This window comes from Amphibalanus amphitrite, unplaced genomic scaffold (assembly GCF_019059575.1).
Source record: "Amphibalanus amphitrite isolate SeventyFive unplaced genomic scaffold, NRLGWU_Aamphi_draft 000757F_arrow, whole genome shotgun sequence".
Classification (NCBI taxonomy): domain Eukaryota; kingdom Metazoa; phylum Arthropoda; class Thecostraca; order Balanomorpha; family Balanidae; genus Amphibalanus; species Amphibalanus amphitrite.
In genome coordinates, this window is record NW_024882251.1 from 254,239 (window position 1) to 281,286 (window position 27,048).

A 27,048-nucleotide genomic window follows, 5' to 3' on the forward strand; every position below is an offset into this window, starting at 1 on the left:
CTCAGAGGCCCTAATGATGGGCCCTCAGAGACACCTATAAAGACTTCACGGTCGCTGTTATGGGGCCCTCAGAGAAAATTGTGTGGGGCTATCATATAGGCGGGTGTAAGGCCACTAGAGTCGGGCCCTAATTTAGGCCGGTAAGGGTCCTTAGAGGCCAGCAAAGGCCCTCAGAAGTCGGCGTAGGGCCTAGGGGCTTTATGGAGATGTCGGTGTGGCTACTTAGGGGCTCATAAGATGCCCTTACGAGCCCTGTTCGGCCCTTCTGAGTCGAAATATAGCCAGAAATATGACCAGTAATGAGTAAACCCTCAGCGGCCATTTGGCGCCACAGGGCCCATGGGGCCCGTGTGTGGGCCCTTCTAGGCCGGTTTGGGCCCTCAGAGGCACCGGTGATGGCTCTCACAGTCGCCCTTATGAATGAAGGACCTCAGATATATTGGTGTGGGACCATCTGAGACGGGTGCGGGGCCTCTAGAGATGGTCCCTAATGGCCAGTAAGGGCCTTCAGGCCCGCAATGGCCCTGAGGCCGGTAGAGACCGCCGAGGGCCCCGCAGAGGCCGCCAAGGTGCCCTAAGAAGCCGGCGTGGGCTCTTACGGAGATATTAGTGTGGCTACTTAGGGGCCCGTGAGGTGCTCTTACGAGCCCTGTGGGGCCCGTCTGAGTCGAAATATGGTCAGTGTGGAGTCTAGCGGCCAACTGGCGCCACAGGGCCTTTCGGGCCCGTGTGGGGGACCTTCGAGACCGTTGTGGGCCCTTAGAGGCGTCGGTGAGGGCCCTCACAGTCACTGTTATGGGCCCTCAGAGACATTGGTGTGGGGCTATTACAGGTGGGTGTGGGGTCCATAGAGCTGGCCCCTCATGGACCGGTAAGGACTCCCAGAGGCCGGCAAGGGGCCGTCAGGCCGGTAAGGGGTCCTCATAGGCCGGTAAGGGCCCAAGAAGCCGCCAAGGGGCCCTCAGACGCCGCCAAGGGGCTCTCAGAGGCCGCCAAGGGCCCTCAAAGGCCGGCAAGGGGCCCGATGGGGATCTAAGTCAAGTGTGGCTACTATTTACTATAAAGGGGCCCATGAGGTGCTCTTATGAGCTCTAGGGCCCTTCTGAGTCTAAATTTGGCCGGTATGGAGTGGACACTCAACGGCCAATTGGCGCCGCAGGGCCCCTCGGGCCCGAGGGGCCCCCTTGACCCGATGGGGGGGGGGGCACGTGCCCCCTGTGTCCCCCTGGCTACGCCACTGGTCATTCGGCTGCCTCGGAGAGGTTGTTCACTTTTCTTTCCTCTGATTGGCTGGTGTTTCGTAGTTTCGCTATTCAGGCTTACGAAGATCTGAAAAGAACACAAGACTTTTAAGCATGTGCGCCATAAGCGTATAAAGCACTGTTTTGGTTTGCAAAGTGTTGTAAAGGGTGGTAAAGGGAGAAGCCGGAGAGAAACCGCGGCGTGTATGTAGATGCAAGGTATTTTCCCAAACAATTCAATTATATATCGACGGGGGCTGTCTATCAGTGACTAAATTTCACGGAAAATGTCTTCAGCTATTCTTTAGGGAAGATGAAGAGGTGCTGTCAAATTACAATGTGATGTAGTTAATTCGTTAACTCTTGACTCTTGACGTCAACGTGTCATTAGCCAAGTTAGAAAGCTAGATTGAAATTTGAGAAGCGAAGGGAAGGTCTGAAAGAGATTGTTTCCTTCTACCATGGCCTATTATAGGTTTAGGTGATTTTTAAGACTTTTGCCTATCAAATCACACATTTTGTATAGTCAGAATCTACTTTTCCATGCTAAATAACCTGGAAACCATCATGGAAACACTGAAATGGACAATAATTTTTGATGTATCACAGTTATACCAACTGCATTTCGTACAAAGAAATTATACTACCGACACCGTTTCGATGTTTACGCGCTGTGTGTGCTAAGTGGGGCAGAATTGTAACGTAAAAAATACTATAAAATTCCATAAAATAGAAAGAATAAATATATTGAAAATAAAATATGGCCTTATAAAAACAAAAACAACCTAACCTCACCTGACCTAACCCGACCTACTGATTTTTGCCTACCCGGGGATAAGAAAACAGTTGCTCGCATGAATAGATTGCAAGCAATGGTAAGTATAAATCACACTATAGTTCGTTTTTCTTAAGTTCGACCCTCACTGTAATCGTCTCTTTGAAAACAGCACGAGAATTGCTAGCTGAATTACTGAGAAAACTGGCTGGCGCACATTGATTTCACAGACAACTAATTTTACTCAAAATTATTTCTTCCTGGCTCTTATTTTCCAGACTCCTAGCTCGTATTTGCCTTCATATACAACCCCACAGGGATAGACGTCTTGTCAGAAATTATAACTGAACTGATCAATAGATCGCACGGGGTTTAACAGAACGGTATATCATCGGTGTTTTAAAACTTATTTGGAAAGTATTATTCATGTCTACAGTACAATGTGCGCTAGCCAGCTTTCTAAGTAATTCAGCTAGCAATTCTCGTGCTATGTTCAAAATGATATTTACAGTGAGGGTCGAACTTAGAAAAAACGAACTATATCTTGTTTAGGAAAAGTGTTGTTTTCAATAGTGCCAAGTTTTCACACTTCACACAACCAAGCTGTCATCCAATTATTTCACCTTACAAAAATATAACTATCATAAATGCTGCACAGAGGCTCTTTTCAATGGTAAAACACAATTTTAGGAAGTTCCTTCCTGTTTTTTTTTTTAGCAAATTTAGGCTACCTTTCATGAGGTCATGTAAGGGATTAATTCCCTGCGCAGTGTGCTAATAGGCTATTCCATGAAAACAAGTGGTTCTTACCTATATTGAAATATGCTTTTCATATTTTTAACTTACATAATACATACATTACATGAAACTTACATATTTCATAACTTACAGGAAGTGCACATAAAGAACTTTTAGAACCTTTACACTTTATAGGCAAAAGATGATGCAGGGCAAAGAAATCTCATGATTTTTGGACAGGCCATCAGGCCATCTTACACATATGGTACCTAATTTATAGAAGGAATAGACAATCAACAGTAATAATATTTTTAGCATATTTAATTTAGTGAAGGTTATTTGTTAGTTGTTACTCAAGTTGTAAATTACTGAAATGCATGTAGGTACTTAATTCCCTGCCAACTGATTTGAGGTATCTGCTCCAACCAAACTCAGAATATCTTCATAGTTAGTTAATGATTTTCTTAGTTCACACAGTTTATGATGATACCTAGTATGTCTGAGATGGGTAATGCTAGAATATGACAAGAAGGTGTGAAGTCATATGGATTGCAACCTTGGAGCTTCGATTTCCAATGTTACTTGTGTGTTCTGTTTATATATCCATAACCATTAGGAATGTTACTTTGATCTTTAAGCCAAGCCAATTAGATGCTTACAGGTCTGTGTTTCATGAAGGGCTAACAATATTTTGTGATTTGTACAATTTACTCCTACAATAGTAAATTGTAGGATGCAATTTACTCATGCCATTGCCCACTTATTTTCTCTGAGAAGTTTAATCCATGATTCCTCAAATTTATGTTGGAGAGCACCTACCTGAAAGGTTCTCATTTAATGAAAATTATTATTTTTGCTAAGATATCAATTATTTTTGTAACTAACCTCAACCCTAATTTATTATGCATCCTGCAGAATCTTGCTCCATGAATTGGTACCTATGTGTTAAGTTCAATGGCCTATGGTGCTTCTTTTGTTTTTTTTTTATGCATTACTTGGACATAAATACACAATGGATAATAATTGTAGCATATTGTGTAGGCTACCTAGGTATATTTGAGTTGTAAATGCAGGCTTAAGCTGCAGTTTTGTGTTGGAACTGTACATAGCAAGTCATAGCACTATCTGAGTGCTTAAAGCTCACTGATAAGCTCACTGAAGCTCACTGAAAACGGCTATCTTTGATTTTGAAATTTTTGGATGACCCCAAAAATAAAAGAAGTACGTTTTTTTAAATAATAGCCAAAAAAATTCCAATTTTTAAAGTTTGAAAACAAACAGGAGAAAAATCACTGAGTTCTAGACTCTAGTGCTATGAATTCTGAATTGTAACCATGCTTTGTTACAGCTGGCACCATGACCCAAGACAGCTAGACATGGCTTGACAACCAAGCAATCAACACTGCTGCCATGCCCATCAGCAACCAGGATTTCATCTCCACCCCTAGGAAATATCACAGCCTGCCTCGTCAATGCAAACCCTGCAATGCTCAGGCGCAGGTCAGTTGGATTGTCTTTGGTCTGGCTGGTTCGTGTTTGACCGAAAAATTGAGCTTTTCGCAGAATTTTCCAACTGTTACTTTTTTACTCTAAGGCCAGCTTTAGGGTTTTCAAGCAGAGTAAAATAAGGACTTGTGTGAGTCATTAACACACTCAAAGGCAGAGGTTGCGCAGCTGCTGTTGTTTTGGATTTTTCCTGTGGTTACCCGTGCTGATAGACAGTTGAGACAATATGTGCATGGTGATCAGTAATCACCCCCTATAATTTGTGCATTTCAGGGGATATCTCCTCGCCTGTTGTGCGTTCGTGACTTTCGAATCAAGCTGAATGCATTTCAAGTCTGGTTCCGCGACTTCGATGATGAGCAGAAGAACATTGTTCTTCAGGAACTCATGGTATGGTAGTAGGACATCTGCCTGTCACCTGTGATTTCACAGTGTGTTGTTATTTTAGTTTTGGTCATGAACAGCTGCTTTAGCCATTTTTTATGTGCAGAAGTGAGCGTTTCAACGAGAACGCCGTTGAAAATCGATAGCTTTGTTGGTTGCGTCAATTTCCTTACATTATTCATGTACTATTTTTCTAATCAAGCGTACTCTGCACCGGCAGCCATACGCCCTGCCGATACCCCACGGCCCACTGACCCCACCGAGCGCCTCCCCTCTCAGGGCCTGTGCGGTCCTGCGCTGACCCCACTGAGCGCCTCCCCTCTCAGGGCCTGTGCGGTCCGGCGCACGGTGTGACCACAGAACTCACTGAGCGCCTCCCCTCTCAGGGCCTGTGCGATCCGGCGCACGGTGTGACCAGTGACCACAGAACTCACTAAGCGACCTCCCCTCTCAGGACCTGTGCGGTCCTGCGCTGACCCCACTGAGCGCCTCCCCTCTCAGGGCCTGTGCGGTCCGGCGCACGGTGTGACCACAGAACTCACTGAGCGCCTCCCCTCTCAGGGCCTGTGCGGTCCTGCGCTGACCCCACTGAGCGCCTCCCCTCTCAGGGCCTGTGTGATCCGGCGCACGGTGTGAGGTGACCACAGAACTCACTGAGCGCCTCCCCTCTCAGGGCCTGTGTGGTCCGGCGCACGGTGTGAGGTGACCACAGATCTCACTGAGCGCCTCCCCTCTCAGGGCCTGTGCGGTCCGGCGCACGGTGTGGCCACAGAACTCACTGAGCGCTTCCCCTCTCAGGGCCTGTGCGGTCCGGCGCACGGTGTGACCACAGAACTCACTGAGCGCCTCCCCTCTCAGGGCCTGTGCACTGTGTGAGGTGACCACAGAACTCACTGAGCGCCTCCCCTCTCAGGGCCTGTGCGGTCCGGCGCACGGTGTGACCACAGAACTCACTGAGCACCTCCCCTCTCAGGGCCTGTGTGGTCCGGCGCTGACCCCACTGAGCGCCTCCCCTCTCAGGGCCTGTGCGGTCCGGCGCACGGTGTGACCACAGAACTCACCGAGCGTCCTCTCCTCTCAGGGCCTGTGCGGTCCGGCGCACGGTGTGACCACTGACCCCACCGAGCGCCTCCCCTCTCAGGGCCTGTGCGGTCCGGCGCTGACCCCACCGAGCGCCTCCCCTCTCAGGGCCTGTGCGGTCCGGCGCAGAACCACCTGCTGTCAGTGCGGCTGCAGAACTCTCTGCACGAGCGGTGTCCGCCCAACTGCCAGGACCTGCTGTCGTGGCTGCCGGCGCACGTGGTCTCCAAGGTGCTCTCCTACCTGGACCCGGTCAGCCTGGCACGCTGCTCGGCCGTCTGCAGGTGAGACACGCTGAGCTGGTGATGGAGCATATAGCTCAGTTCACCGAATACCGAGGCATTCACATACAGATGTCTATAGGAAGGACGGAAGATAGACTGTATTTCGCCATTGGCATGTCGGACACAGGGTTTCGGAGGGAATTAATCCCGAGTCGGTAGATACTGATTATGTGTTTTACCGATCTCTTGCTTCGTTTTCGACCTCATCGGAACATTATACCGATAGCTGGCTGATGTCGACAATCCCTCAGTCCATGGCACGGGCGATGCATTCATTGTAAAGGAAACTTGTAGTTGAGAGTTCTCTACAATATGCTAACATCATTTATAGATCTTCACATGCCATGCCTCGACTCAGCTGCATGGGCGTCGCCACCACTACGGACACTACGGACAGTGTCCGTACAAGTTTTGGAAGGTCCGAGAACTTGTACGGAATGTCCGTACAAGTTGCGACGACCGAAAATGAGCTTTGCAAGTAAAATGACATAAATGAAGCCAATTACCTAATATCAATTTCAGTTTTTGACGAGGAAGACAGTGGTCTTAACGTTTTATTGCACATCTACCAGCTAAATTTGATGCGTTCTCTTTCAATCTGTATAGTAGATTAGGTATCGATTCCGGAGGATCGTTCCAGCTTGAGAGAACTCGTCCTCACTTGACAAGGGGCAGCACAGGGAACACACATAATGCAGGTCACAGAATAGAGCACAGGGAAGGACGGGCTCAGACTCAGGCTCAGGATGACAGGAACGCAGAAACAACATCAGCAGGGCTACATCCCTGAGTGGGGGATGTGTTCCATAGCATGGCGCATATGACGGGATACAATACCGCTCTAAGGGGTCATACAAATGCCACATTCCTACTAGTCTGGAGGAGTCTCACCATTTGGAGGACATTTTTTTTTTATTCAAATAAATCGCCAACAGGCTCATGGCCCATTAACCCTCGCCCGCACATGCCATTTTCCCATCCTAGAACGCACATGGGGGGGGGGGGGGGTTGCCACCCCCCCGCGCCAGTTCGTTCCTGTTTGAGATAGAGCTTAGCAGTAAAGACCAAAAAGATTCTTTGGGAAGAGACGAATCCAATGATACCCAGTTTTACCTTTTCAGGTCAGTCATTGACCTTCCAGGTCAGGTCAAACTAAAAAATGTTGCTGTTTTGGGTCACCGTTGGATATCAAGTGCGCTGCTTATCAAATACCGATGACGATGCTGTTTTCTGGTGCCAAGCCAGCTAGAACCTCTTTGTCACACTATCCGACCAGAATTTTGCTGCTGAGGTCATTTCAGGTCAAGTTAGGTCAAGGTCAATTATATGTGTTTGTATGTCTGTGTGTGTCTGTGTGTATACTGATGTGTGCACCGATTGTTTTTGGGTCCATATCACATGAAATCATGATCTGAGAAGCTTTTACCAAAAATGCAGTCAAAAAACTTCACAAAAAGTAAATTCAGCTTGCCTAAAACGCAATTATCTTAGATGACCTAGGTTGACCTTGACCCTGACCTTGACCCCTGTACATCGTCGAACAACATGTTCCATGATAGGTGGGAGGTAAGACTGGCAAAAAAGGCCGAAATCAGGGTGTCAAAAGCTCACAAGGCCCATGGCAAACGCAAGATGTTGAGAATTGGCCATTTGGGTCTTGACATGACCTGAAAAACAAGGTCATATCTCCGAAACCAAAAATCACAGAAACTTGAAATTTTCAGTGGACATCAAGAAAGGATAGAGGAGCAGCTATACGAAAAATCAGCCTTCTAGCTCTAAAAATGTTGAGTGCAGAGCAGAAAGACTGCCTGGGGGGGTGGCAACCACCCCCCCCCCCCATGTGCGGGCGAGGGTTAACAGGCGAAGTCATACCACAACATAAAATACACACACAAGGTAAACACTAAGCACTCATTCGCAATTAGATGACACTTAAAAATACAGAGATCCATGAAAGAGATCCATTAAAATAATAGGATAACATAACATACAGGACATAAGTGTTTCTCACTTATTCGAGGGGCCAAAGTGACGTAGGGTCGTGGGGCGACATTCTAATACGAGAAAACCGCCAGAATGAAGAAACCCTTATGGAAGTGCCTATATCGTTCGTGATAATAGCCGTTCTCACGACGGGCTATCCGGCGGATGCACCTGATTTGACCAAATCTGCACCTAATTTCTTTTACAGCAAATATCTTCATTTATGAATTTAATTCAGTGTTTTAATCGATGATGCTCTCTGATAATATGACAAAGCAGGCATATTAAGCAATTAATGCAACCCTAGCTGATAGCTGCTAAGAGACTGAGCTGATTACAACAGCACTGCCGGAGCGCGGCTGCGCGACCCCCTGTGACGCCGCCGCTCCGCTCGTCGGGCAGGCAGTGGCGTGTGCTGGCCGGAGGCCGGCTGCTCTGGCGCCGACTGTGCGCCCTCTCCGAGTGGCAGGTGTCGCCCGAGACCCACCGCAAACAGGTGGCCGAGTTCACCGACGCCGACGGCAGGGTCAACTGGAAGGAGGTGAAATGGAGAGGCAGGGAGAGGCAGAGAGGAACAGGGGCGGGGGATGCTTCAAGGAATTGGAGGGACTGGGGCGATATGGGCGCATGTTGTTGCAGCTCTGTTTATTTGGTTCAGATCAGCTGCTAAGGATTTGCTTGCTATGGCTCGGGCCGATTAAATTGAAATCGAACGGTGGACGTGTATGTATAAGTATATGTTACGCATTATTTAACATTTGTATCATTTTTTTTTTTTACTTTTGTGCGTTGCAATCTGCATGCCACTCTTACATATCATGCGGTATCATGCGGTTAGATCGGTTCTATCTATATTATCATAACAATCAGGGATATGACGCCACTAAACCTCCAGCTGCTAGAGGTCCATCAGAAACTAACCGTCACTTCTGTGCTCACTGCAGGTGTTTATCCAGCGGTACCGTCTGCGGCGGAACTGGCTGCAGGGCCACTGTCACGTGCGCACGTTCGAGGGTCACGGCCAGGGCATCTCCTGTGTTCAGTTCGACGACACGCGCATCGTCAGCGGCTCGCACGATAACAGTATTAAGGTGAGCGGTCTGCGCGGCGCTAGGGACGGTAGAAGGTGGAATGGGCGGCTCGAACGGTTAGTTCAGGCAATTAGGTCATCATCATAGGTCATTTAGGTCATTGATATGGGATAGTCTATAACGGTTGTTGTTATACGTTTGTGAAATACCATGTTGTGTGCTGTATTGACCGTTTTTCTATCGTGCACTCTACACAATGCACATACTTAGACCACTCTGACCAACTCTTTGTGGTCGGTACTCAGCTGCCGCTATGCACTCACTATAATTGCTGACCGTGAGCGTCTGTGCGCAAGTGTGGAACATCTGCACAGCAGAGTGGTACTGCCGCTATTCGCTCGCTGTTGCTGAACCCTAATAGGTTTATTGTTGCTGACTGTGAGCGCCTACGCGCAGGTGTGGAACATCCGCACCAACTCCCCGTGGTCGGTGATGACGCTGTGTGTATGTTCTGCTGACGGTGAGCGCCTGTTTGCAGGTGTGGAACATCCGCACCAACTCCCCGTGGTCGGTGATGACGCTGCTGGGCCACTCTGGCACCGTGCGCTGCCTCCACCTGCTGGAGAACAGGCTCGTCTCCGGCTCCACCGACACCACCATCAAGGTGAGGTACGCGGGGTACGATGCGGTCCCGTGGGAGGTGATGATGGTATCCGAGGTGTCATATCATTGAGGATTGGAAATATGTTTTGAGTGGGCCAGGATGTAGATAAAATGTTGGTGTTAACTTCTTTAACCCGCGCACCGACGGGGGGGTTCGCGAATAGCGGGAAAACCGCGGCGCGTACGCCGCGAAATTTGGTACGACTATTCTCTCATCAATTTTACACATGGTGTGCAAGTTTTTTTAACCTCCTAACTTTTAAGGTCAGGTCACCAGGTCACTTTGAATGACCCAACCTCAAGTCACTTTTTTGCAACTTTGTCACCGTGCCAGAGCTACAGTAGATGTCGGAGGCCTTTGAAAGTCACAGGATGTTATAAGGTCATTAGTAGCTACAATTTGTATATCTCGGAATTTTGATATCGGTGACCTAAGGTCAGGTCAATTTCTCGACCTCCCCATTATAAGTCAATGGGGGAAAAATCAACTCCCTGTTTTTACCACTAAAACGGGTCGGATTGGCCCCATAAACCATACATGACCTCATATACGATCAACCTTCACTACCTTGAGGTCTATTTTGCTGTTGGGCAGCTGCAAGGTCACGTGACGTCATCAAAGGTCACCAGCGGTTTTTTGACAATAATTCCGTACAGGAACAAGATACAGCCGCGCGGATGGTCTCATTGTGTTCAGCTCGTCAAGGCGCATCGAATGATATGCATGATGACCTCGAGGTCACGTGACCTGAGGTCAACCTTTGACCTTGACCTTTCGAGGTCAACATATATATCATTCGATGCGGATTGACGAGAGGATCACGATGCTGCCCTTAGTTTGTTCCTATATTGACTAGTTGAAAGTTATTCGAGAAAAACTCTCCATATCTAGCGCAGCCATTTTGACTTTTTTGGCCCCTGTGACGTCATTTTTGACCTGACCTGAAAATGACCTTAGTAAAAATTGTAGACCTTGTCCGTGCGTATCCCTTGCCGTTTACCGCTTGTCGCTATCTTGCTTCGTTCTCGAGATCTCAGGGGGGGGGGCGGTCATCCGCCCCCCCGTCGGTACGAAGTTGGCGCAGACCCCCGTCGGTGCGCGGGTTAATAAACCTTTTCATCGTGAGTTTTCAGTGTTTCTGTTGTGAAAATTATCTTCCTAGCTTCGCGTTACAAAAGTGTTTAATATCTCTTCCTCCTGAAGCACAGCTGCTTTGGTGTTACGATCATGAGGTAGTACCAATCTTAAAAAAAACTTTTCTTCAGGTTTGGGACCTGTCCACCCAGCTGCAGTGGTCCAGTATCGCCTGTAAGGTCACCATGGTCGGACATGGCGACACGGTCCGCTGCGTTCAGGTGAGAATCCGCTTGTCGTGTCGAACAAACGTCGCATTGTGCTCGGGAATGTTGAGGGACGGCGAGGGTGCGGAGACTGACGCCTTGTAATGTGACCTGCGTCACCCTGTAGGGCCTGGTGCTTTTTGTAACGCTACTGCCGCGGATAACACAAAGCGAGCAGTGAGTGAGACTTTGCAGCTGAGATTCAAAGGGAGACTGGGAAAGGAGAGAGGATTGGGGAGACGTGGAGGGATGCGGAGATGTGCCCGAATGTGGGGAGAAGGCAATAGGGCGCTAGGTAGAGTTTCGGGGTCGTGGTAGCGTTGTTACCACTTCGAATCCGAAATCTTGGCGCTTAGTGTATGTATTGCCAAATGCCAACCATCTTTTGCATCCAACACGCCCCCGTCTCCGTCTCTGTCCCCCACCTAACGCCTCCCGCCTGTCTCCTCCGTCTCCGTCTCTGTCCCCCACCTAAGGCCCCGCTGTCTCCGTCTCTGTCCCCCACCTCCCGCCTATCTGTGTCTCTCTCTCCCACCTAATGCCTCCCGCCCATATCCATCTCTTCCTCCCACCTAACGCCACTGTCCCCTGCCCGTCTCCACCTCAGATGGACGAGGAGAAGGTGGTGAGCGGCTCGTGTGACTCCTTCTCTTCCCCTCCCTCCCCGATACCTAACGCCTCTGCCCGTCTACCTGCTCCTCAGATGGACGAGGAAAAGGTGGTGAGCGGCTCGTACGACCGCACACTGCGGGTCTGGTGCGTCCGCTCTGGCCGCTGTCAGGCCGTCCTCACTGGCCACACTGGGCAGATCCTCTGTCTGAGGTTCGAGCAGCTCCGGCTGGTCAGCGGCGCCGCCGATAAAACAATAAAGGTGAGAGAGGGGTGAGACGAGGAGTGAGAGGGTGAGACCGGGACTGATTTGTTATACAGGACAGGCGCTGATATTGTGATGGGGCTTGGTATAAGTTGTGACGAGAAGGAGGCCAGTGTTTGTTGGAACTGGGAAGAGAGTAGGGTTTCCCAGGTGCACCTACTCGCTCTCAGGCGTGCCGATGTGTAACACCCACTGCACCTACCCCTCCCCAGGTGTGGTCGCTCTCTGAAGGCCGATGTCTGCGCACACTGGAGGGTCACGGCGGCGCGGTGACCACGCTGACCTTTGACGACCGGCGTATCATCTCTGGCTCGCTGGACTGCACCATACGGCTGTGGAACATCGACACGGGCGAGCCGCTGGCCGTGCTCGACTGGATGAAAAACGAGGGCCACACAGGTCAGAGTGGTGGGAGGCCGGTGGGAAGGGCCGATTATGGTGTTCTGACAGACACCATGCGTAGTATGGTGTCAACTTTCGCCGCTATCCTTGGTTCGGCGTTTGTATTTTATCCCGTGTCCAATGTCCATGTCACGAGCGTAGTCCGCTGTCTGTAGCTTGCGATACATGTAACCCCTCTCCCATCCCTCAGCTGGCATGGTGCCTCAGACGAAAACTCTCTCATTGTCTGGTCTTCAAATAACCCGCCCTGTCCCACCCCTCAGGCGTGGTGCGTTGTCTGGTGGCCGACCGTTGGCGCATCGTCTCCGCCTCGGACGACAAAACTCTCAAGGTCTGGTCGCTGGACACGGGCCAGCGGCTGGTGACGCTGCGGCAGCACACAGACGGCGTCACGTGCGTCCAGTTCAACGACTCGGTCATCGTCTCGGGCAGCTACGACAAGACGGTCAAACTCTGGGACTTCAGCGTCTGCTAGGGTCGAAATCAGCTACAAGACCGTTAAACTCTGGGACTTTACTGTCTGTTAGGGTCGAAATCAGATACGACAAGACGGTCAAACTCTGGGACTTCAGCGTCTGCTAGGGTCGAAATCAGCTACGACAAGACGGTTAAACTCTGGGACTTCAGCGTCTGCTAGAGGACGTGGGGGGGGGGGGGGGGCAGCTACGACAAGACGCTAAAACTGGAACTTCAGCGTCTGATAGCGGACGCATGAAGGTAGTTGCGGGAAGACGGTCAAACTCTAGGACTTCAGCGTCTGCTAGGGGACATCTATTCGCGCGTATGTGAAACCTCCGTGATCAGGGGAACCTCTCCGTGCAGGTTCGGATATTTAGGTGGGGATCTTGCGATATCGTCATTAGTTTGTCAAGCAACTAAAGGAGGATGGAGAAATTCAGAATCTCGCGTCAGATTTTATGAAGCTCTCAGATTTCAGTCCGAGTTGTTGCCAATATTTGGAAATCGGTCGTTTTGAAGGTATGGCTGCCTGCTGGTTGATGGCTTCGCTTCTGGCATGATATTGTGAAGCCAATCGTAATAGTGAAATCTCATTCATGGAAAGAAAGGCCGCTTACTTACTCTGCAGCGGCAATCTAGAGCAGCTATAAGGGATATGTTTGGCAGCTAGTAAATTATACGCACTTCACCGTCTGCAAGATAGCTGCCTGGCTAAACCTGAACTGCAAAGCTTTGTGGTCTCTGTGTCTGTGCTGCTAGGTGCTTCTTCGTGTACTCTGGGCCGCGAGACTAGACAGCTGTGTACATGTGTTCATGTGTTGTTCGTCATTGCCACCTGAGTTCACTCTTCACTAGCTCACGATCCATGTACTGATTGTTTATTGACTGTGCTCATAGGACTGTTGTCGTTTTGTGTTGTTCGCTGGCGTTCCGACCCTGCGCTGCGCTTAGTTTCGCTCGGTGAGGTGCGTCCAGTGCCTGGTGTGTTCATGTATCGTCTCCACTGTGTCAGTGGAGGCAGCTGTGTGACGTCATTGTATGACGTCACTGTATGACGCAGCCGTCCCGGTACCCGTGTAGTCATTGTCGAATCTCGCCAGGCCCGGCTGTTGTATGTAGTTTGTCGTCCGCGCCGCGCGTCGGGCGACCTCCCCGCCTCTGGTTCGTGTGCGCTGTACCGCTAATGTAGTCAGACAAGTGGCTTATGATGCAATCTCAGTAGTTGAACAAGGTGTGCTTCTCTGGCAGCAATAAGGCGCGGCTGCGGCACCGGGGTCGCAGAGTCGCGGTATTGCCTCTGTACGGGCGCAGAACGCGGCGGCTGCGACTGGGAATGTCGATATTCGAGACTGAACGTGTTCAGCGTACCTAATAGCAATCTATTTTGTGTATGGACACAGCTGCAGGTGAATTGTTTTTAATATTTATATACAGATATTTGTTTTAGCATGATGTTTTTAGTGACAGGAATGTGGGTCGAAGTGAAACGGAAAAATAAATAATACTCTTTTCTAGCCCCTCTAGTAAACGGCAGAGCAGTGGCGACATAGCGGTTCCCTGTGGCGGATCCCCTCAGCTAATGCCTCCTGTTCGCTGGACGGTTCAGGAGTTCGGTCACAGAGTCCCCAAGTCGCGGGATGAAACAATGTCACGCTGTTCACTGGCTGTATATTTTACCTGTCTGAGCGAGCTGCGTCGCCCCAGCCGGGGCTATCTCGGTTCAGCGCGTCTATCACAGTATCACCGCGGGGGCAGCCCTGAAGAGAGACGAGCGGCGCAAGCACACACACACCACCGTCGTTCTCACCAACTTATCAGCCACTGAGGCATGCGTGCGCGAACAGAAAGGACAGCGCTGACTAAAACCAGAACAATCGTACTAACAGGGAACAGTTTTCCGACATAATTTACATGAGAATGAAGTGTGGCCTGTCCCCCTTATTCGATACCGAAAGGCCCGGGTCAACGGAATGATATGGTTTCTCGATATATTGCACAAGGTACATACAAGTCGAGTTCATAGTTTATGCTTATAAAGGTCATACTACATAGCAGCAGCCCCGCGACTCGATAGAAAGCATATCAACACAGACGAATTGCAGCGTGAGGCCTTTATACTGCAGAGTTCCACTTCCCATACACACGATACTGTCCTCTGGCTATGTGACGCCACGCCACATGCTGCTATTTAATTCATTTCTATTCATACAAGCAGCGCATTCTATGTGACCTCCAGATTATGGCAGACCTCCTTAACATCCTGGAAGCACTGTAACACCAGTGGGCAATACAGCGGCACAAACGGCAGGGCAATCCCGATCACAGCGAATACATACTTCGATATAGTATCTGTTATCCTAATACACGGCCTGGGCCTCAAGCCTCTCAGCTTCAGTTTCGGCTATTACGCGTCCACGTGACGGCTGTCTAACAAAGAAAGAATCACATTGACCCCACCGCCGTAATATAAGGAACCACGACACTGCATTGCTAGGATATGCATACCATCACTTCCATTGCATCCCTCCCGAAAGCACGAAATACAAAAACAACCGGTTCACGCCTTGGTCCCGGCAGTTTTGAATGGAGGTAAAGCAGCTGCGACTAGAACTCAGAGCAAAAGACTACAGTTAGGTTAAGTACCTCATTCACAACAATCGCCGGTGACTACATGTCCGGTGACTATCACATCGCATAAATAATGTCCTGTCTATATTCTCGTCCGTGTTTGAGCACCCACGCAATCATATCAGCTGCCAGTTCCCACACACCAGTAATAAACTTAGTTCGACGCTAATAAATCATAAATAGTAGCAGTTCAGTTCGGGTTCAGCCTGGAACCGTTCAGTCTCAGCTTTATGCTGAATGGCGTGCCATACAACAATCAGATCACATCATCCTGAGCAGAAATTGCCACCACCCAGTACCAAACGTGATTCGCACCCGATCCGCCAATATCATTCACCTCTGATGAAGATTCAGCCACGGTCGGCTTCTCCGAGAAGACTGTGATATAGCGTAGCAGTCTCAGTTCATCGTGTGTCCTTGCCAGCAGTATTTCCCTTCGTGAGTCATCCCTCTGTGTTCTATTTTCTCCAGAGTTTTCCGGCCGCAGCCACGATAGAGACCCAGCGACTACAGACACAATGAGCGTCCCCATCGGTCGCTCTCCGGTAGCAACCCCGTCCGGCGGAGGCGACTCACAACAGTCCGAAGCCGACGTTACCCTCTCGGATGGCCAGCAGCAGGGCCCGCTCGAACTCCTGGTAGCTCACGTGGTCCGGCAGACACAGCTGGTTGAAACTGACCGTGACAAGATAACGTCGTCAAGCAGGTTATCTAATTTCGACGCAGGTAGGCAACGTGTCAAGACAGTTAGCGCCCTAAGTAAACAGGAGCATAAATTTCGATAATAATTGTAATAAATGCATAATATAAATGCAATCGAACACAGGAGAAAGAAAAGTCATAGTATGAATCACGCCGAGATTCGGAGCAAATGCATAAAAATACGTACTGCGAGGCGACGCTCTAATATTCCCATGTCACCTTTCTCATTCACCGATACAGCTACTAACATCAATAACTTGCTAACAAGTAAGGCACTTCTCCCCAGCTGCACATCTCCCTCCTGCCTGGTCGACCGCTGCCCATCCGCCCCTTCCCGCCCCGCCCCACTCACCAGGTATGCGCCACGGGCAGCGCGCCGAACTCTGGGTAGCTGGAGATCTGGAACTTGGGCATCAGCTCAGCGAAACCGCCGGCCGGCAGTCGCGCGCAGCCGGTGGTGAACTGCAGCAGCCGGGAGCCCTCCTCCGCTGCAGGCGGGGAACATGGGTCAAACAACGGGCATACGAGGGCCAGGTCGGACAGACAAGACAACGTCAGGTAGAGTATAAAGGGGCCAGATATGTTACACATAACGGCAAAGTAGTTTATATGGGACGGAAGCTCAATGGTGCGGGTCCTCAGTATTGAGGAGCAGATAGAATAACGCCCAAGAGAATAACCGCGTTAATACCATGGTACACAGCCGGCGCCCCTGACATCTCACTGCCGGTCCTACTGAGGGTGAGGGCACTGACCGGAGAAGTTTTCCAGCGCCGTCCAGAACCAGCCGAGCACCTTCTCGAAGGCGGCGTTGTGGTCAGTGACTGTGTGGTGGCGGCGCAGCTCGGCCACGCTAAACTCGCTGCTGCCGCACATCAATAACTGCAGACGGAGATATAGAGAGCGTCACAGCACACTGTCACAGCACACCGTCACAGCACACTGTCACAGCACACTGTCAGAGCACACTGTCACAGCACACCGTCACAGCACACTGTCAGAGTACACGGCGCAGCTCGGCCACGCTGAACCCGCTGCTGCCGCACCTCAGTAACTGCAAACGGACACAACACACATCAGTGGCTGCGGACGGAGAGAGGTCAGATTTACACGGCTGCTGGGGACGGACAGAGAGGTCAGAGCAAATGAAGTTCAGCGTAACACAGGCAACAGCTGCGAACTGAGCCGCGAGCCAATGTGAGAACATAACGTCCGAATAGCGCGAATAGTTAAGTAACGCCCGAACATATTTCGAAGAGCATAGGCAAGTCAACTTTATAGGGAAAACAAGGACAAAACTGCAGACGCCTGCGCATGCAGTATGAATGTGTGACGCAATGCCCGGGTAGTATTGTACCATCACCGACAAACGAAGACGCTGTATGGCACGGCTCCACGACTCGGCTGAGCTGCAGGAAAGAGCCCTAGATTTAGTGCTCAGCTGCACACAGCACCTAAACCCTGCCACGTCCCGAAATGAATGCGGCACCCACCTCCAGTTCGTTCTCGTCAAAGATGCCGAGCAGGTTGTCGGGCACCAGGTCGTTGAGGCCGCGCAGGAAGGCGTCCACCTCCGGCTTGCAGCGGTTGGCCAGCCGGTACTGGGCCAGACACTGCAGGTACTCGAGCCGGTTCTCGGCGGTGACCGGAGTGCGCGCGCCGCCACTGCGCAGCTCCACGGTCTAAAACGGACGGACCGGGGCAGATGGGGTCAGACGTGGAGTCATGCAGAGAACGGGCAGCTTGAGATGAAAACAAACAGCCACTTTACCACTTTGTTAAATACCTAGCTTGAATTTTATACGTAATATCATCCTACAACATATCGCTCGATTTATCTTCCTCCAAAATATGTAGTGAAATACTAAAAATGAGCCCAGTTTCACGGAAATAACAACACTATATCAGCTATTATCTACTCCACCGCGTATTATATATAGTGTAAAAATAGGGCAATTTAACACACCTCCGTAGAACAGTAACCATCCCCCGCCCGACCCCTCACCTGCAGCAGCTGGCCGCGCTCCCCGAACTCCTCGTCAGTGAAGGTGAGCTCCAGTTCAGCCAGCTCGTCGGCCGGACACGTCTCGATCAGCGTCACCTTCGTCCGGTACAACTCCGGGTCGTCCTGCTCGAAATGCTGCCGAGGGGTGAGGGGTGAGAGGGGTGAGGTGAGCGAGAGGTGAGGGATAAGAGGGGGAGAGAGGCGAGAGCAGGGGAAGGGGGAAAATGTCCTGCAAACATCATATCACTTACGCTTCGCGCAAAACAAAAGAGGACTAGGCGGAACTGACTAATAAGTGATAAGAGCACCATTTTCGATCAGTCGTCCAATAACACGCCAGTTATGAGTTCGGCAATGAAGACTGAAGTAGCTGGTACTCCATAGTTTTAGGACCGAAGCTTGAATATGGCACATCACAAACAGCCCTTTTTCCATGGCCCTGTTTCACCGGTGATAGCAGCACGCTACTATCAAATTGCGCGAGCTGACATAATGTGATGAGGTCACACTAATGACGTTTCGTGTAATTCGTGAGCTGCGGTTGGAACAGAGTTGCTGTCTCGTTGAATGTGTTTGATAACATTTGTTTGATCGCACGGCCGTGAAGATGTTAGCAGCAATATTTCATGACATCACACAGATTGACGGCGTCATGGTTTGTTGATGTTTCCATGGAAACCCAATTTGACACGACAGGTGTAATAGCAGCGTGCTGCTAGCACCGGTGAAACAGGGCCCATATCTGACCCTCACCTTATATGAGACGCGCAGGCCGATCAGCTGCGCCAGGAACGAGCGGGTGAAGCTGGCGCGCACCAGCTGCCGCGACGCGCCGCCCTGCGCCGACTCCAGCAGGCACTTGCCCGCCACGCGGCCGGCGAACTCGAAGTGGCGCAGTCTGACGTGCTGCGGCCGGCGGGCGGCGGGTCGCGGGTGTACCAGCGCCTGGCTGCCCTCCCCCGAGTCGGCCAGCGGCGCGAACAGGCCGCCGCGCCGCTCGAACAGCGCCTCACACACCAGCTCAAACCACTCGCGGCGCACACCGCCGTAGTCGAGCGCCTCCTCAGAGTCGAAGCGCACCTCGAACGGCCGCGTCCAGTCGCCGGTCGAGGCGCCGCGCAGGGCGTCCAACGAGCTCTCCAGCAGCGCGGCACGGCGCACGTGCAGCGCCAGCGGGCGTCGCGAGCGGCCGGCCGCCGTCAGCTCCAGCTCGCGGTAAAAGAACCGCCGCCGGTCCGAGAACGTCTCACTACCGCCGACATTTCTCAACAGGAACAGGGTGAATGTGGCGGCCAGCTGGTCCCGCTGTGAGAGCGTCAGCTCCACCACGGGCTGACAGCCGTCCGAGACCGTCACCGACGGCAGGCAGGCGGTGTTCCGCTCGTTTGTGGGCGTCAGTCGGGTGCTCGGACACAGCCGGAACGTGTACAGCTTGCGCGGGATGAAGAAGAACACCGTCTCGCGGATGGTGAGCTGTTTGGGCGACACGTAGCACCAGACGTCCTTGGGCTTGTTGAGCGGCACGCCGTCGACGGACGTCAGCCGCGCGGAGAACGACACGCTGCGCGTCGAGACGTTCTTCTTGATGGAGGTCATATGGTAGGCTGCGCGCGAGAGGACAGGCGAAAACGCGGGTCAATGGAGGCGAAATACACTGCACGATATATATTAGACAAGACAAAGGCTTGTTGGAAAAATGATTGATGGAACATATTCGTGTAACAGCCTTAAAATTTCTACGGAACGTGGCGGTATCAGCTATCCTATATCTGACAAGGCTACATTTCACATCTTTTCCCATTCTTTGGTAACTTAAGTCCACGATAGAGCGCCAGAAATCACCATAGAACCCCAACAACCACTGCCACTGAGCACCAGCTCTCACAACCAACCAGCACCAAGACTCACCGCTGAGTACCACCACATGGAAGCAGCCGCCGCGCACGGGCCGTCCGTCCCAGGCGACGGTGCCTTTGAAGCAGCCCTGTCGCGAGAGGACGAGTCGCAGACCGACGCGTCGGCCGCCCAGCTCCGGCTCCAGGTGCTCGTAGGCCACCACCGGCAGGCCCGTGTCCAGCTGGGGAGAGATCCGACGGTTACAGAACGGCCGACGACTCCAATAACCTACAGCGACAGCCCGCGGGGTTAAAGAACTAAAAAGGACTACCGGTCCAGCAGCAGGCTGTTCATAATTAAAATTTCAGAAATGATGCTGGCCTGTCCGCGTCCTTCTGTTAACACTTCCAAGTACCAACTATGTCTTCTAAGTCTTCATATCCTTTCAATTCAACCGTGCCCTACCTTAGTCGTCCAATTCCTTCTTTTTCCTGCGTCCTGTTCCGTTCCATTCCACCCTTTTCAGTATTCATTTCCGTCCTCCTCCATATCCCTTCACCCTCCCCCACCCACCTCCTCGACGGAGACGGTGAGCAGCGGCCGCGACAGCTGCCGCCAGTACATGCCGTCCACCCAGTCTACTCCCCTACCCTTACCCATCCCTACCTCCTCGACAAACACTGTGAGCAGCGGCCGCAGCTATTACCCCTATCCCTGCTCTCCTCCCCATCCCTACCTCCTCGACAGACACGGTGAGCAGCGGCCGCAGCTGTTACCCCTATCCCTGCTCTCCTCCCCATCCCTACCTCCTCGACAGACACAATGAGCAGCGGCCGCAGCTGTTACCCCTATTCCAGCTGTTCTCCTCCCCATCCCTACCTCCTCGACAGACACGGTGAGCAGCGGCCGCAGCTGTTACCCCTATCCCTGCTCTCCTCCCCATCCCTACCTCCTCGACAGACACGGTGAGCAGCGGCCGCAGCTGCTCCCAGTCGTCGGGCTCGCAGGGATTGTTGAAGGCGTCCCGCAGCTCCACCGACATGCTGTGCGGCTGGCCCTGCGTCATGACGGCTGTGCTGCTGTGGCTCAGCAGCAGCGACCGGTCCGCGTCCGGGCGCTCTGTGGGTGACGGGGGGGGGGGGGTGAGTTTGGTTTTAGGGGTCAATGACGTTCCACAGACGAAAGGTAGCTTTGAAATGAGAATTGTAATATTTTTAATTTGTGTGCACTTAGCAGTTAGCAGTGAGCTTTTAACTTCAAGGGGCATAGAGAATAAGCCTAGCCACACAATCATTATGACAATCACGCAATAGGAGAGAAGACCTCACAGTTGGCTAATGATAACTTGTTTAGATACGAATGAAACGACGCGAAATTCAGAAGGTTCGTGCACAAACAACAGAACTGCAGCAAAAAAAAATCGAAAAGCACATCTTTACCTCAAATGACAAATTATCTGCTCACCACCCACTATTCTCCAAACTCCCAAGGGACCTCCAGCGGCCGGTTACCCTCTGCCTCGTAGCTCCCTCACTCTCCCCACTCCCAGCGTCCCTCCCCCGCACCTCTCACCCGCCAGAAAGTGTCTCCGGTACGGGCTGCCGGCCACGTGTCGTCCGGCCAACATCACAGAGATCCAGTAGGTACCGGCGGCGCGGGCGGGAAACGAGCACCGCACCTCGTCGGCAGCGCGCCATTCCAGCGCACAGGCCACCGGCGCGCCGCGCACGTGAACCTGGACACGCAGCGCGGCCGGGTCCGAGCGGAGGTCGTACGGCCGGCCGTCCACCCGCTCCACCTGGGGGGGGGGGGGGGGGGGGGGGGTAGCGGGAGAGGAGGGGTCAGTGTCCAGTACTCAGTGGGAGGGAGGGCGTGTGAAGGTGGATGTCGTAGCAGCGATCGTAAGCGAGCAATTACTAATTACATGGTAAGGAGACGGGGAAGAGTATGTGAAAGAAAGGAAAGGTGTGAACACTGGGACAGATCGCAAAAAAAATGTGTACTAGACAATGCATTTATCAAGAGTCGATGCATCACAAAAAAAATATAAAAACAATTAACATTGATAGAAATATGGGATTAAAAATCCCTTGTTATGCATAAGCGAGGGATGGTGATGAGTACAGTCGTGTACAGGTTGATGGTCCGCCACTCTTTATCCACCGGGTTCCTATGGCTCAGCATTGGCAGCAGCCGCCTGGTACCGGTAGGCTGTGCCGCATGACCCGAGAGTGAAGCGGCACAGCCTACCCACACTGTATGACACCGGCTCGGGTCGCCTGGTAGAGCGATTTGACCGGACGCTGCGTTACACCGGCTGGAGGGATGGGGGGGGGGGTAAGGGTCAGGCCTGTCTATTTGGCTCGGCTCGGTGGATGAGGCGGGCTGGAGTGTGGTGTGGGGCGGGGGTGATGTGGGGAGGGAGTGAGCGGACCTGGGGCTGGGTGTGTGTGGTCACTTGTCGCATAGAACCGATCGTAATCCACCCTCCAAAAATTCGCTTTAGATATTCACAAAACCCAGGGGGGTTCAAACACCCATCTCCCAAGTGGAGTGCGGAAGGACAGGTAAGGGTCCATAAGTCTCCTCATGAATTGCAGCAAAGAAAGAAAACAGACCTGTCACCAAATAATCTTTCTGAAAAGTGGACTAATCGCAAAGCCCAGGACACAGAAATAAACATCCAGCACGCGAAGCGTCTCGAACCGGGCCTCTGGCACTACCGGTCAGTTTGACAGTCCAGCACTCCTACCCTGAGCTACACCGGATGGTGGCCACGGCCGGGGCAAAGTCTCAGGCCGGGCGGGCGGCGGGGCCGGGAGGTCGGCAGCAAAGTCAATGAATGTTTTTGTGGTTCCGGGAGCCGGTCGCTCTAGCTTGGTGGAATGATGATGGATCATTTTTTTTTTATAAATTTAGTCCGAATGGTTGAATGGGTGGATTTGAGGAATCAGAGCCCGCACTAAGCATAGCTTGTTGTGCTGACCCTGAGCCCTCCACCCGATCGCGCAATTCCAGCTGTATGGCAGAATTTTGTCCGAACGTTTAACGTGCCCTCACGACTGGACACGGCCCCCTCCGCTCACTCACGTTACCTGGCTTCTGTGCGGCCCCTGCCACAGACACGCACGCCATTACACGTAGGAGCTAAATGTGGCCGCCCGCACCGGGGCTTGAACCGGGCTCTCACTACCGGCTAAGCGTCGAGTTCCGGCGCCTTAATCCACTCGGCCATGGAGGGGATCATTGGCAAAACTTTCAAAGTGGAGTCCCGGTTCGAGCCTCATCGGGGCTCCGGCTACTTTTCCGAGTTAGGATCTGGTTCGATTTTAGTGGTTGCGAGCCATTTATACGGTTTTATATCTACATGTCGATTGTCGATTGGTTGATTGATTCATTCATTCGTTCATTTAATACATGTCGACATTTAACATACGAATTGACATCCAGGATCAATCCGATCAATCTACCATTTTCATAAGCGTATTGCCTAAATATCATGCACATATGTGGCACAAGACCTATGGTTGCCTCGATACCGTGCCAAATCACGTTTTGCACAATGCACAAACAAATTATATTCGCTGGGTCTTCCGTGCATTTTGCTTAGCAAAAACAGGAATGCAATTGTTAAGCGACGCAAAATGTGCAATGCAGCAAGTGACCACACACACCCGCCCAGCCCCCATGGTCCACCAACACGCCCCACACCACTCGCCAGCCCACGCCAACCACCGAGACGAGCCCCTCCCCCGCGCTGGTCTGAAGCGACAGCTGGTCTACAAAGCGCTCCACCCGGCGACCCGAGCCGATGTCAAACGGCGTGGGTAGACTGTGCCGCTTCACTCTCGGGTCATGCGGCACAGCCTACCGGTACCAGGCGGCTGCTGCCAATGCTGAGCCCTAGGAACCCGGTGGATAAAGAGTAGGGGACCATCAACCTGTACACGACTGTACCTTTACACCGAACAGGGCTCTGCACAACAACCCCTCAGACATCACTCTTTCAATAGTCTCTCCCGACTACTCTTCCCCTCTCCCTCTCTAGCCCCCCCCCCCCCCCCCTCCTGACTGACCTTGATCTCCAGGGAGACGACGCCGCCGACCCTGCGCCGGTCCTCCCAGAGCAGGCGCACGTGGCAGCGCAGTGTGAGCTGCAGCAGGGCGGTCAGTGTGTGCCGCAGCGGCTCGGTGATGGCGCGGCCGTCGGCGCCGTCCCGCCACCAGCGGTACACGAGGTCAGAGAGGAGAATGGTCGACAGGGCCACCAGGCCGCTCAGCAGGTTACGCCCTGTACGCAGACAAACGGGGGGCTATTCAAAGGTCGATAGGGCCAGTACTCAGCAGACCGCCAAACAGGACATTACGCTTTGTACGCACAGAAAGGAATGATACAGCGGTCTATACAGCCACCAGGCCGCTCAGCAGGTTACGCCCTGTACGCACAAACCGTTATACAGACTAGGTTGACAGCGCCACCAGGTTGCTTAAAAGGTTACACCCAGCTGCAAGCACAGACATAAACAAACAATCGAAGGCTACGGAAGAAGGCATGTACAGCGCATGGCGGAGGAACTGAATAGACGAAGGAAGGAAAATAGTAGTGGATAGTTTCAATCACAGCTAGGATGTCAATGATAAACCAAGACACAGGCGAGGATAGGTAATGAAATCATTCAACTACGAACTAATACGGATGCTGGACGAGCGTTTACGAGTTAGGGCTGTTTATTTTACTAACGTACACCAGGTGAGCGGCCGTGGTCCGGTGGGGGTAACGACATGCCGCGAGGTCCGCATCTCCTGCAGCAGTTGCTGCTTGAGTTCGGCCATCTCGGCCTGTCCGGAGGGCAGCCGGGCAGCGGCCTCCGCCAGGCCCGCCAGGAGCTGGTCGGCCACCTCCGCCCCAGAGGACAGCTGGTCGAGCGAGGTCACTCCGTGGGACCGCAGCCTGGGGAGCGGGACCGGTCGGCGGTGTGGTGACTCAGCTGTCAGGGTGCGGAACGGTGGAGACGGGGTACTGTGCAGTTTATATACAGCTGTCAACAGTGTAATTTTGAGCGTTAGGTACTGGTACCTAAACATTTTCATTTAGTCCAAACAGCCAAGAAGTTTATGTAGACATAGGGGTTTGGTTGTCATTTGGGTCGCACATTAGATGAGTTTCCAAAGTTATCAAGTCTGAATTGTTCAAACTAACGATGTCTCTCGGACGACGAAGATTCTACGTCGTCCGGCCAATCTCGCTCAAGGTAAGCGGGGGCTCGGCTGCGGTTATGGAACGTGATTGGCCGGTCGACGTAAAATCTTCGTCGTCCGAGAGGCATCGAACATCGAATATCGAATCAAAGAGCAGAGAGCGGAGACCAGTGAATACGATATAGGTAATGCTGGATAACTAATACCTAACAAACTGCAGAGCCATATTTTTCAGCCTGAGCTTTCCATTAGGTTAGGGGCAACTGGGGTACGTTGTGGCACCTCTCACGCATACTAAAAGTTCGCCTGTTGGATCACATCTCGACAGGGCGTCTCACCAGTCGGCCTGGTCGTCCTGGCGCTGGCGCACTAGCCAGAAGTTCAGCACCAGCTGGTCAAACAGCTGGCGCGAGGCCTCCAGCAGCGGACCGCGGTGCTCGCTCGGGATGGACTTCAGCCGCCGCTCGTCGGCGAAATCCAGCAGACCACTCACGCCTGGCACACAAGGGAGAAAGGCTAGAGCAACAGAACTACAGAACCGAACGAAATGGTACACTTATATGGCAAAATAAATAATTTATTGCAGACTGCGGGTGTTACAAATGTAGACTTGTTCCTTCATATATCCACACGAGTTGTGAAAAAACTGGTTCGAAATTTGCTAATAGTAACAAATGACAGCACATTGGGACAATATGAGATTCTATGAGCACCTGGTCCATCCTTTCATTCCAAGATGTCCCTAGTCCCTTACCATGCTGTCTCAGCAGCTCCTCGTATCTCCCAAGGCCATGCTCTGAGAGCCATTTGGACTCATCCCAGCTCCATCGTGGCTTTTTATTCCACCAAGTGACTATGCTAACGATAATTATTACCAGCCATGCCTTCATCCTGAAGCAGACAATAGCAAAGGTGTCACAAATTAACACAAAGAAGTGGTCCTAGGGGCACAGTACATCAGTCCTCGTGGCTTCATGGCTAAGGTGGGTACCTGACCCAAAAGCAGTGAGTTATCTGTTTGTTGGGGTTTATGGACATGTCAATAGGGGGATCTTATTCATTAGTAGTCAGGGGCACAACCCAGCCAACAATTTGGTTTGGCTCAAGTCGGTATTGTCCCTGAACTCTGAGATGCCAGATTTGGACTGGTGTAAATGGAAAACTGTCGGAACAGGGGTTGAAGTGAGTCAATATGGCTCTAGTCCAGTTAGCCGGTCTTTGCCGTAGCACTCCAGAGTTGGAAGACCTTGCCCATACTATTACTTTGGCCAGAGTTGTCCTGACGATGGCACAATGCATCAGCAAATTTTAGGAACTCTTTTCAAACCAACTGAAAATCACCTCGCGTTCTGAGTCTCTCAGACAGCAAAGATTCTATGTTGTCTGACCAATCCCGTTCAAGGTCAGCAGGGGCTTGGCTGAAGTTATGGAAAAGGATTGGTCAGACGACATAGAACCTTGGTCGTCTGAGACTCCGAGTGTCGGGCGTCAGTCTCAAGTCACAGTCCAGTAAGCAGTCGTCCATGGTGATAATGCATCTAAATGCAATACAAGTTCCCCAGCATGACATCACCACTGTTCAGTGTTGTAATATTAAGTTCTAAGGCACCAGGATGCAATTAATCGAGAATAATTCACTTGCTAATATTAGACAATGTTCGATTTTCTCGAGTTCAGTTTTTGCCTTTTTCTCTGTCTTAAACGCCCAATAAATAACAAACTTTACTCGGAAACAAACCACTTATACTTTTGAGAAAAAAAACGACACCCACTCACACTTCCAAACCTCCGCTTCCGAGACACCCCATCCAAAACAAACCACAACAAACAAACCAATGGTAACAAATGAGGATGCGAATCAGTGTTTCTCAAAACTTTTATGATTACGTCATGTTATATCAAGAGTTTGACGGG

General features: G+C 51.6%; 2 protein-coding genes across 6 annotated transcripts; one reads left to right on the forward strand and one right to left on the reverse strand.

Annotated features, from left to right (window-relative positions):
* Nucleotides 1–1,379: 1,379 nt before the first annotated feature.
* Nucleotides 1,380–14,275, forward strand: LOC122365692 (F-box/WD repeat-containing protein 7-like). Of its 5 annotated transcripts, XM_043337122.1 has the most exons (12): nucleotides 1,547–1,562; nucleotides 2,081–2,116; nucleotides 4,103–4,254; nucleotides 4,534–4,650; nucleotides 5,833–6,008; nucleotides 8,397–8,535; nucleotides 8,939–9,085; nucleotides 9,564–9,689; nucleotides 10,955–11,044; nucleotides 11,733–11,900; nucleotides 12,116–12,302; nucleotides 12,569–14,275. In XM_043337122.1, exons 3-12 carry the CDS (start codon nucleotides 4,165–4,167, stop codon nucleotides 12,778–12,780), a joined length of 1,452 nt encoding a protein of 483 aa, XP_043193057.1. In that variant the 5' UTR covers nucleotides 1,547–1,562; nucleotides 2,081–2,116; nucleotides 4,103–4,164; the 3' UTR covers nucleotides 12,781–14,275. The 5 variants fall into 5 exon arrangements, with proteins under 5 accessions (XP_043193056.1, XP_043193055.1, XP_043193058.1 ...); XM_043337121.1 differs by lacking the exons at nucleotides 1,547–1,562; nucleotides 2,081–2,116 and adding an exon at nucleotides 1,380–1,460; XM_043337120.1 differs by lacking the exons at nucleotides 1,547–1,562; nucleotides 2,081–2,116 and adding an exon at nucleotides 1,407–1,445.
* Nucleotides 14,276–14,415: 140 nt separating this feature from the next.
* LOC122365693 (apoptosis-resistant E3 ubiquitin protein ligase 1-like) lies at nucleotides 14,416–26,953 on the reverse strand. The gene is made up of 14 exons (XM_043337125.1): nucleotides 26,911–26,953; nucleotides 25,889–26,025; nucleotides 25,473–25,629; nucleotides 24,681–24,886; nucleotides 24,012–24,226; nucleotides 21,508–21,733; nucleotides 20,885–21,054; nucleotides 20,008–20,176; nucleotides 18,853–19,703; nucleotides 18,100–18,234; nucleotides 17,588–17,776; nucleotides 16,850–16,976; nucleotides 16,447–16,582; nucleotides 14,416–16,067 (listed from the first exon to the last, which is right to left on the reverse strand). The coding sequence occupies exons 1-14, from the start codon at nucleotides 26,940–26,942 to the stop codon at nucleotides 15,965–15,967; spliced, it is 2,853 nt and encodes a 950-aa protein (XP_043193060.1). The 5' UTR covers nucleotides 26,943–26,953; the 3' UTR covers nucleotides 14,416–15,964.
* Nucleotides 26,954–27,048: the final 95 nt, after the last annotated feature.